Source organism: Lynx canadensis, chromosome A2, assembly GCF_007474595.2.
Source record: "Lynx canadensis isolate LIC74 chromosome A2, mLynCan4.pri.v2, whole genome shotgun sequence".
Lineage (NCBI taxonomy): Eukaryota > Metazoa > Chordata > Mammalia > Carnivora > Felidae > Lynx > Lynx canadensis.
The window spans coordinates 84,377,557-84,389,689 of NC_044304.2; the positions used below are offsets into that span (position 1 = coordinate 84,377,557).

Genomic DNA, 12,133 nt, shown 5'->3' on the forward strand with positions numbered 1-12,133 from the left:
AGGTGTTTAGAAGTGTACAAGGAGTAGAAATAATTGTTTTTCATTGTGCCTAAGGACTATATTGATGAGCTTTTGAACGAGAAATAAGTATGTGTATTTTGTGTATTATATATAAATTTAAAATTAATTGTGTTTAATAATGAAACAGGAATCTTTGGTAAAGCTGGTATAATTTTTTTATTTGGTAAACTGTTGCTTTTTATAATATATGTAATAACATAATATTGTTTTATAAACATTCCTATTTATAAACATTTATACTGATTCTGCCAAAATACTTCTGGAAATGTTATGTAGGACAAATGTCAGCATAAATGAAATGAGTTGACTGTAGTTTTAACAAAAACTAGAGTGGTTCAATAGCCAGGCTTTGCACAACAAAGTAAAGTTCATCTTCCACCTTCCTTCCTTCTATTGTGCTTCACCCTCACCGACTTGAACTGAGAGAGAGTAGGAAGACTAGAATAAGAAGCAGATTTGCTGAAGTCCTAAATCAGTGGGTGGCAAATTGAATCAGCTTCAGGAGTTTGAAGACAGGGTTAAAAAAAAAAAAAAAAAAAAAAAAAAAAAAAAAAGTGACGCTTCTAAGAACATTCCAAGAACAAGATAACATAAGAACAGGGATAACTGTGAACTTTGAGAGTGTGTATCCTGCCCCAGGGCTAGTATGCTCAGGTTTTTTACACATAATCCTACCCAAGTAACACCTATCTGAGTGCTGGCCTCAGCTCTCAGCCTGCTTAGATGTCAATGCCCTGGCAGAGACAGATAGACAGATAGATAGATAGATAGACAGATAGATAGATAGATAGATAGACAGACAGATAGGAACCATTACCTCAATAACATCCTATTGTCCTATCTTTGATACTAAGACATTAATATATATATACACACACACACACGTATATATATACACATACATACACATATATATGTGTGTATATATGTGTGTATGTGTGTGTGTATATATATATGTGTGTGTATGTGTGTGTGTATTTACTCAATAATAACATAAGCATTTTTATCTTTTGCTAACAGATTGTAAATCTTCAACCCCATGCATTTAACTTTAAAAGTATATTGTAGGGGCACCTGGGTGGCTCAGTTGGTTAGGCGACTGTCTTTGGCTCAGGTCATGATCTCATAGTTCGTGAGTTTGAGCCCCACATCAGGCTCTCTGCTGTCAGCGCCGAGACTACTTTTGATCCTCTGCCCCACCCCCCTCTGCCTCTCCCCAGCTCTACTTGCTTAGCATTTGACAGAGAGGACATGGGTCCACATACCTTCAGTTTACAGGAAAACTCCAGGCAGGATGTGGGGGGCTGTGCTTGGGTTGAGAAGCCAGATAAAGGGAGAAGATGCATACAGATATTTATTTATTTATATATAATATATATTATATATGCATATATAATGCATAAATATAGATTTATATATGCATATATAATGTATAAATATAGATTTATATATTATATATGTTTATTATACGTTTATATATTATTTATATATACATAAATATAAATATAGATAGAAATCGAATGTCATCCCCTCCCTTGGAATGTCCAGTTTTCTTGCTATTATTCATGATACAGTTCAACAGAAACAGGTAGATGCTGGTGAGGTGGGGCTTATGTAACCATGTGAGTTGGAGCTCCATTGCACAGCACAAATTCTGCTTCCCTTCTGGGCCTTCTGTGGAGAAAGAACAGATACAGTATCTGTACTAACACTCAGGCTATAATTTATCTTTTGGAAAAGTCTCCAGAATGGAAATTCCCAATAATCTCCCACTACACAGCATTTTAGACTGTTTTTTTCCAACACACAAATGGTGTCCAGTAGTTGAATATTGTTCACTTATCTTTTTCTTCTTCATTCAACAGTATTAGTACAGATAATTTTTCTGTTCAATCATGTGCAAAGAGCTAACATCTATTTTAACTGTCTAATGTATATCTCTAACTTCATAATAGTTGTTCATGAGGAAATAAGAGTTTTGAGATGTCAAAAATTTACTTTTATATAGTGACAGAGAATAAAATATTTTTTTTACTTCAACAAATATAAAATTTAACCAGGGGAAAGCATAGTATACCAAAACATAAAGAACCATGAAACTAGGGTATTATATGGGAATTTGCTATTTAGAAAGGTAAGTCTCAAAACATTTGATCACTTCCGAAAGGTGAAACTGTTGGATTTTCAAAAAGGATAAGATTTTGGAAGTTCAAAAGAGGGCTGTAATAAAGGCATCAGAGGGCTGAAGAATATTATAGGAAAAGGTGTGAAATGCAACTAAGTGCTGTAAAAAGGGAAGGAAGAACATATCAAATGTGCCCAAAATATGGAATCTACAAAAGAGATGATTAGAAAAACAACATGGGGTAAAATATATGAAGCTTTGAACATCAGGAAGAAGAATATTTAATTGGCCATGTGACAGGCAGTAGTGGTTGGTGGATCTTTCCTGGTAGGTGTAAGAGATAACAAAACCTGCATTTAACGATTCATATCACATGGCTTCCATTTATTTAGTGCTGTGAAGAGCTTCATATATACTAGTTCATTTAATCTTTGCAGATATCTATGAGATCCTCTTATTGTACCCACTTTAGTCACAAGACCTTAAATCTACTTGCCAACTCATGTGGCCAAAAGGAGTCAGTTCCCAAAACCTAGACAATCTGAAGGCAGAGACTAGATGATACACAGTCTTGTGCAGTATGATCCTACAATAAAAAGAGTTGGAGAGACCAAAAACAGGAGAACAGGGGGCACGTGGGTGGCTCAGTTGGTTAAGCATCCAACTTGTGGTTTCAGCTCTGATCATCATGAGTTTGAGCCCCACATTGGGTTCTACACTAACAGTGCAAAGCCTGCTTGGGATCCTCTCTCTTACTCTTTCTCTGACCTTCCCCACTCACACACTTGCTCTCTCTCTCTCAAAATAAATAAACATTAAAAAAAAAGAGTTTAAACAAAAAACAGGAAAACAAGGAAAAACTATGCAGGACATGGCCATTTTCAAGGAGAATTTAAGATTCCCTTTTAGAAAGATCTTTGCACAATCTGCACATTATGTAACAAAGGCACTCTGGGCTAGTGTGGTGGAGTACATAGAAAAAAATGGGTGATGGAGCGTAATGGCAGTTTGGATATGGAACTAAATTAGGAGGGAGGGTAAAAACACTTCAAGATGTCCAGTTAAATTATTGGGAGAGATGTATATCTTAGGAGAATAAAAGAGGTTTTATGAGTGTTTTGACGTGAACATCAGTATTTCAAAGGTCAGTACTCAGATTGGTTTGATCATTGATCTAGAGATTACAGATAAAACTAAACAATCTATTTGCTATCTAGATGGCTTGAACGTCAAGACAAAAAGAAAGCAGAGAGATTACTATAGGTTTTATACATAATTCAGAGGTATAAAAACAAAAAAATGATTTTATGAATGAAGAAATAAAAACAGAAGAGTGTAATTACTTTGGAGGTTAATATAAGGCTAGTGCTCAAAGAAAGAGAAAATGCTCTAAGGCAGATGAAAATTCAGGAAATAATGATTAGGACATGGTTACTAATGTTCTTGAAAATATAAATTCAGTAGGGTAGGGTAATAAAGAGAGGTATGCAACAAAGAAATAGAGTGCTTTCTCTTCTTGTTTTTGAAATATGAGTTATCTGTGCAATCTTATACAAGACAAAAGGGGATGGTATGGATCTAGACCCTAGAAGGAGGAAGAGGCACAAAACAGATTTAAGGAAGAATGAGTTTCCAAAAATATTAAATGATAGTTTATATTGTATGCCTGCCACATATCTATAGCCTAAAACTAATCACCAGAACCTCTCCAATGGTCAGAATCTGTGATACATTTAAAACTAAGCCTGGTTTTGCTCTCAGATTTCCATATAGTCATGTTGATCTTATCAACTTTAGTCCTATAAAGATGCTGGGATTTGTTCTTTCTTTATACAGGGTATTTCTTTTTTCTTTAGCTTACAAAACTGTTCTAAAAGTAAGTTTGGAATATATATCTGTTTGAAATACAGTTGGAGTCAAATCTCTGAATTATGTGTAAACCCAAAGAGCCAAATCATTTGGGGTAAAGCTGTTATTTTACAAATAAAGAATAATTTTAGTACCAGTCAGTTTTTGCCGCTGAAACTCACTGAAGACTACTTTCTTCATTTAATTGACTAACAGCAAATTGGGAAAGTTATTACCTATATACAAGCACCTTTTAAAACTATTAAGTTGCTTAATTAAAAAAAAAGATCAGAAAATCATCCCATAGTTATCTCATTCATAAAGCAAAGCTGGGACTCTATGATATCTTCCAGTTCTAAAAGAGATAGCACCCTGAAACTGGCATTTAAAATGGTCTAAAATGGTCCAGAAAATTTATTTATTTCATATATATATACATATATATGTATATATATATATATATATAAAATGTGTATATATATACACATATATGTAAACAACATTAACAATAAATAACAATATTTATTAACAATAAACATTAAAAATATATATATAATGTGTGTATAGTGTGTACAAATATACAGATGTATATATACACATCTATACATATACACATGCATTCATTTTACTCTTAATTTTTAAGGGATGTTTTCTAGGGACTTCATGCTTTTTATGGATTACAGCTGAGAACTTTCTTACCAGTACTTTTGACTATGATTCCTAACAGATAAGAGTGGAGCCAACAGATTTATGCAACCTTATGTAGATAAGCAAAGTCAGTGGCATTAGCTTCCACAAATATAGAAACTGGCACAGCACTTTGGAAAAAGGTCAAAGTCCTGCCACCGTTTATAAAAGATAATTTATCACTTGACACTGTTAATATTACTTGATGAATGTTTAATGAATATTGTATAACAGTAGTAATTTTAAATAAATTTTAATTTCCCTATGATATTAAGTATAGAACACCAAGAAGGAAATTAAAGCTCTTTCTTTCCTCCTAAAAGACTAATGTTGAATTATACATCATTTCTTTGCACACTTCCTGAAAAGAATAATCCTTTAGTAACTTGTAAGACATGCTTTCAGATAAAATAAGTTGAAATAATTAGTTGTTTATTAAAATAGCCAATATTGGACTCAATAGTCCATATTTTAATAATATAAATTAACATTTATATTGCTTCAATAATATGTGCTTATTGTATTTCCAGATATGAAAAAATAATTTGTATAAATTATGCTAATGATAATATATAAGAACATAAGCATGAACATGAAACAGTCCAAAGTAAATTTTAAATTAAAATAGAGGCATAAAAATGAATTAAACACTACATACATTAGCATTTTAATTGCAATAATAAAATTACTTAAAAAGGGTTTCAAGAAATAGCAGGTAAGCATATATAATTTTTCCCCCAGTCCAATTTTTATTGACATATCAACATAATTTACTACTCAAGCCAAATGCAGAATCTCCCATATTAGTTCTTATATAAATTTTGGAGGCTAATGACCTGGGTTTCAGAAACATTAAATCCAATCAGTTTCCCCAAATTGGTGTTTTAACTGATGACTTGATAATCTGAGACTGAAGTCATTTTTTGACTCTCAGCACAGCTGCCACTAATATTGTAATTCAGTCTCCGTGAGCATGCACACGCAAGCATGCATGCACACATATGCCCATGTACATAATACAAACTTTTTTGAATGTGGGGAAATGGTTTGTAACTGGTCCTAACCAGAACAAATTGTGGTAGTAACTGGAAAGGCTGAAGACTCTTTTCAATATGAAGAAACACAGTGCAGAACATTTTAAGGAAGTTTTGATGTCACTGCAGTGAAAATAAATGTAAAAATGATTAAATCATTTAAAGAAAAAGAAGTGTCACCGTATACTACATGAGTTATTGCCACATGACTGGGTTAGACATCTCCATTTACTCTGGAGAGTAAATATTAGAGTTCTTCCTCCAAAGAGTAGATAGGATTTGTATAATAGCCAACATTCACTGAACGCTAGCTCTGTGCTAACACTGTTGTTCTAAGTGCTCGCATTTATTAATCTCTATAAGAAGCTAGGAGGCTATATATTCAATTAAACCATATTCAACTCATGTTGAGTTTCAAAATACTAATCTCATGTGGTTCAACCTAATATTATTATTATCCCTATTTTATAAATGAGGAAACTGAGGTATAAAAAAATTAAATAATCTACCCAAGTTTAATGGTTACCATGGCACCCAACTGGGGATTAAACCCATAGGATCTAGTTTCATTCTTAAACACTTTACTCTGTACCCGGAGGGAAGAAGCCACTCTATATGTTCAGGGTAGGGATAGGATAAGGAAATGTAACTCATAGGTTAAAATCTGCTACACATGATCCTGTCTATTAGTACTTTACAAGATCCTTGAGAAATGGGACAACATATTTTCCACATTGGTACTCTATCTACTCCACCCATGGGAAGTTATCAAGGACATTTTAATAATTACCCTAAAGTTGCCAGTGGTGGTGATGGGCACTGTTTTCCTGCAAAAGCAATAATCTAGTGAGTATGTAACAAAGTAGAAGATACTACTATTCCAAACTTCTGCTTTCACATTAATGTAACAAAATAGAAGTTTCAAAGGCCAATAGTTTTCAACCCAGCTGGAGACCATGCCATAAGAGTGTCATTAGTCTGGAATCTAGTCAGCACTGGGACTAGTCTACACGCTTAAAGTCAGGGACAGATACTGATGTAGACATCAGCCAAATGAGAGGATTTTGAATTATATTGTTTTTTCATGTGCTCATTTATCAGCTTTGTACTTCTAACTTAGTGAAAGGTTTGCAAGATTGGCTAGCTAGTGCAAATCCAACTTAACTTTAAGGCCTTTTAAGTTCACAAATGATGTAAAATCCTTTGCTCCTTTTAAAATTAAGGGAACTTGTGGCTTGATTTAGTCTTGGTATTCAAGGAGTGGCTAGCCAATTTTCTAATATATAGAGTAGTCTTAGGATCAGAAGAAATGCATTCCTATTTTGACTGCTTCAATGTTCTTCTCTTTGGCTCTGAACAAACGATGGCATTATGAAACTATGCAAGATTGGAGTAAAAAGACCTGATTTCTCCATTACCTGCTACAAAGTTGTCCTATAACATTGACTAATCATCTGTTTTTCTTAGGACTCATTTCTATCTCTGAATAAATAGAGATGGGGTTAGATGACTCTAACTCTAACAGCTAATAATTCAATGCATTCATTTCAACTTTTTGCGTTTCGTCTTTGCCATTTAAAAAATATCTCTAGATCGACAAATAAGGCAAAGTGTTTCCTGGCCTTTAGAAGAAAGGCATGATGCACTTCTAGTCTTTTGATGTTAAATGCACACACATTAGAGTTAGGGAGGTTTTCTGCCCTGCCAAGTATCTTCCATCACTTTTCCTTTTCAATTCTGTAAACATTTATTGAGTTTATTGCGTTAAGAACTAACGTAAAATGTGTGCCTTAAGAGGTGTATGATAAATAATTGATATTACATTGTCCTTAAGATTTGTATAGTGCAAAGGTAGTAATGTGTAAGTTCGTCTGTATCTTCCCCTCATAAAATCTCTTGAAATTGGTAAATTAACATAGTTTTCAGCTTCAACGATCTCATCAAACATATTTACATGCTTGATCTGCATGTAACTCTGTCTTAATATGGAGCTTGTTACTATTGGAAATAAGACTTTTGGGGAACTAATAAAAAGTTTTTCAAGGACAGTTGGTCATAAAAAGTAATGGTCTAACATCAACATGAGCACAACAGTGAACCCAGTGAAAATGCATTGCAACAGCACAGGATTTTGTAATAGCATTTCAGCTTGGTTCCCTGTTCATCTCTAAGGAATTTCCTTATTCTCTGGATTAAGCAATAAGTAAAATATCCTGAAGATATGAAACTTAATCTTACTTCTACCAACTAAGTGCAGAGGTGACAGGAAAACTAAAAGACTGTAATAGCATGGTATGAAAGAGGACTAGTCTAAGAGTCAGATACTAGATTTTCATCACAGTTCTGCTACTATTTGCCTGGGTTACCCATGGGCCAGCCACCTGGTTCCTCAGAGCCTCAGTGTTCTCTCCTAGAAAATATGATATTGTTCAATGTCCTTTCCTGACTCATCATTCTATGAATTGATGCTTCCAGGTGAAGGAAACAAATAGATCAGATTGTTCCTGTATTCATAGATCTGTTGGGATTCATTTTCTGTGAAATACTTTTCTTCCTCTTCCTCAAGCACAAAGGTAGAGCTTTCCATTCTAGGCATTCTTCCCAAGGTGCTTAATTGGGAATACTGCCTGCTACCAAATCACCTTTGTTTGCTCTAGTTACTATAGCCTTATAGACTTTGGGCTAAGAGAGTGAAAGCCGGGGAAGGAAACTGGGAGATCATCTATAACCACCTCTTTTATAGATAATGATATTGACCCTGAGTGGTTTGGTGACTTTCCATCCAGTTCCACAGCATCTAAAGCAAGGGAACACGTTTCTAACATGAGGTTTTGTGATTACCTCATTGACATTTTTTCCCACTTGTTTATCTTTACTACATGGCGCATTGGTGATTTTTAACGAATTCCACAAAATAATAATAGGATAATCTCCTCATTTCATCCTTTTATTGTGTAAGTAATAACTTTAATAATAACATTAGACTGTTGTAGCTTCTGGAAACACGTCTTATTTAGTTGTCACATATATACTAAGTTAGGGATTGGGAAGGATTTTGAAGAGAAGAAGTCAAATTTGTGTTTTTCACCAAGAAATTTTTTTAAATTTAATAAATGTTAAGTGATCATCTTCTGAAGTGTCCAACTTTTGAAGAAAAGTTAAAGCTTTCAATACCACCAGATTTTTCTCTCTTTTTTCTGTTTTGTCTCATCAATCTGAGGACAGCAGAGAAGTTAATGTTCAACCTGGTAGGAACTTTGTTAGGTTTAATAAAATTTGCTTAATAAGTTATAACTGTTGCAATATAGGGTCACTCTAAAGCTTGCCAATGGTTGGCCTTACATCAACAGCCATGTCTGCAATATTATACCCTGATTCCCTTTGTAAAAGGTTGACAAAAAGAGGTTGCTATAGTAATTTTTTGAAAACATTTCTGTTGCAACTGTGTGGCAAGGTTCTCATGAAGAAGGTACTTGAGCTTAGTCCTTGCCTTGGCTAACAAAGTTATAAACTCCCAGAGGTGCCCATATTTACTACAGAGAAATAACCCAAACTTGTTCTCTTTTTCATAGGAGGTTGTACTCGAGGAAGGTACCATTGCTTATCAAAATTGGGTTAAAACAGGCACAGAGGTTTACAGACAGTTTTGGATCTATGATGTGCAAAACCCACAGGAAGTGGTAGCTAACAGCAGCAAAATTAAAGTTAAACAAAGAGGTCCTTACACGTACAGGTGAGTCCTCACAAATAAGTGGCATTCTTTCCTTGACCATACATATTTCTGAAAAACTTCCACTTGAAAAATGCCATTGTTTTCAGATGTACTTCTTCCTGTTTCCCAGTAAAATATCATGAAATATTTTGTTTCTGCCTATATGGAATCCTGATTTAAGGATTTAATGATTATAAGAAATACAGATTTTATTATAAATTTAGCAGTATCAGATAACCACCCTACATTTAAGAAGTCACGGGTGTTTTACACTTATGACATATATTCTCAACAACTCTGACATATGCATGCATAATAGAAAAAATCTTATCAGAATTTTAAGAACCAGAATATTTTAAGATCCTAAAATTGCATACATTTTATCAGTTATTCTCAAAGTGTGGTTCCCAACCCGACAGCAACAGCCTCACCTGGGAACTTGGTAGAAACACAAATTCTGAGAATCTGCAGATTTTCCCAGATCAAATGAATCAGAGACTCTTGGGTTGGAGCCCAGCAATGAGTTTTACAAATCCTCTGGGTGATTCCAGTACTTACTCAATTTTGAGAACCACAGCATTAAACTGATTTTATGTAACCGCAGTACCTGCTAAGGATTTCTAGAAACTAATTTCCAAGTCATATGGGTGTTTATATTGATTCAGTGGCTTCATTCTTATATTTTTTCCAGAACTGAGACCAAAATGCTATGCCTTTCTCTTATATACCCTAATAGTTTAACACAATTCTAAATGGAATATTTGGGTATTAGAACTAGAGGGGAATGATTAGCTAGGACTTTTCAGTTTGTATACTAAAAAACTGACACCAAGGGATATGAAGTGATTGTTTATGTTTACACAGACCTAAGAGATGTACCTCCTAGATTTTTGTATGTATTTTTATTTCTTATTTAAATTATATACTATGTGTTTTCTCCAACTATCGAAGTAACACAAGGGGGGACTGAGGTGCTAAAAGCACTAACTGTAACCAAGGATTAGATTTATGATATCCATGTGGGAACACCATTAAGTCCTGCTGTATCATTTGTTATACAAATGTGTGATTTTCCCCCAAGGATAATTACAACTGGTTACTTACTTTGATCAGTTCTTATCACAAAATTACATATTTATTATGATTTCATATAATTCATAGTTTTAATATCTGTTTTAGATAGTCTATATAGTTTCTTTTCCATGCATTAATATATTTTTAGATTGACTACTCACACACAAAATATAATAAAATAACAGTAGTTGTGAAGGTAGTGGCTGCTGCCATAGTATGTGATATATAAGCTACAGAGGGCCTTGGTGCCTTTTCTGTCCTAGTAATTGTCCCCAAGTCTCCTGTCTCTGTGCATATGTCTGTGACTATTCACAGTACTGTTGAAGAACACTTGGTTTTCATTGTTAAAAAAAAAAAAATTGGAAAATGTTTTTTCATGGTCTTAAAGTTACCATGTTATTATCAAAAACTTATATGAGGTGTGCATGGGTGGCTCAGTTTGTTAAGTGTTTGATTCTTGATCATGGCTTCATGGCTCAGGTCATGATCTCTGAGTCATGCAATCAAACCCAGTTATCGGCTTAACATAGAGCACAGAGCCTGCTTGGGATTCTTGCTCTCTCCCTCTCTCTCTGCTCCTCCCCTGCTTGTGCTCTCTCTTTCAAAATAAACAAGTAAACTTAAAAAAAAAAAAAAAAGCCTATGCGAGTATCTTACTCCAAAAAAATTCTTAAGAAATAATAATCTAAGAAAAATTGTTTAAAAAATTATAACTTGACTGAACTGCATGCGTGTGAGGAAACTGAATAGTTGTTAGAATTTGAGAACTCTTTCACTTTTATTTTGCAGGGGTATTTTTTTTATTTTTAAAGATATTCCTTGAGATATGTAGAAACAAACAATACTGAATCTAGCCCTAGAGAGCTAATACATAGTTACTTTTTAGAGACTTTAACCTATCTCTCTAAGGGACAAAAGGGTTAGTTTAGATTTACTTGGAGAAGCAATGAGGGGAAGGTTGAATTAGGGAAGTGGGATTTGCAGCTAAAGTTTATAAACAATAAATCCCATTTATATAACAATGTTAAAGGGAATTCTAAACTAGGGTTCATCTAAAGATGTCACCAAAATGGAGTCATTAGTGTCTGGATACCTTAACTAATAAGAAAATAATTGATTACCTTTCAGAAAAAGTTAACAATTTCATACTCTTCCTAACAGCTAATAAGTTTTACTGAACCTGCCTCCCTATAAATTATACCCTGAATACATTTGAAATTGGAAGTGTAGGAGGATGTCCCTCTTCAAACACAACCACAGCTTATTTGGCTGATGTCTGTTAAAGTGAGTTCACTGAAATTTTGACAAGGTACAGCATTGGTCAAAGCATGAAATTGCCTGGATTGAGATCTTAATTATACATATTGTAAATTACGTGGTCTCTATGAAGACTCATTAATTCCTTGAGAATATTCTCAGGTCCAACATTAACCTTTTATTTAAAAAAAAAATTTTAATGTTTATTTAATCTTGAGAGAGAGAGACAGAGTGTGAGTGGAGGAGGGCAGAGAGAGACAGGGAGACACATAATCTGAAGCAGGCTCCAGACTCTGAGCTGTCAGCACAGAGCCTGACGACATGGGGCTTCATGAACTATGAAATCATGACCTGAGCCTAAGTCAGAGGCTTAAC

At 34.1% G+C, this 12,133-nt stretch overlaps 1 protein-coding gene across 6 annotated transcripts in view; it reads left to right on the plus strand.

Moving 5' to 3' along the window:
* CD36 (CD36 molecule) overlaps nt 1-12,133 on the plus strand; it is a 75,711-nt gene that overhangs the window by 45,706 nt on the left and 17,872 nt on the right. For all 6 annotated transcript variants that reach the window (XM_030307848.1, XM_030307847.2, XM_030307849.2 and 3 more), the window contains one exon: nt 9,288-9,448. In XM_030307848.1, the coding sequence (XP_030163708.1) occupies nt 9,288-9,448 (161 nt within the window). The remainder of the gene's footprint in view (nt 1-9,287; nt 9,449-12,133) is intronic.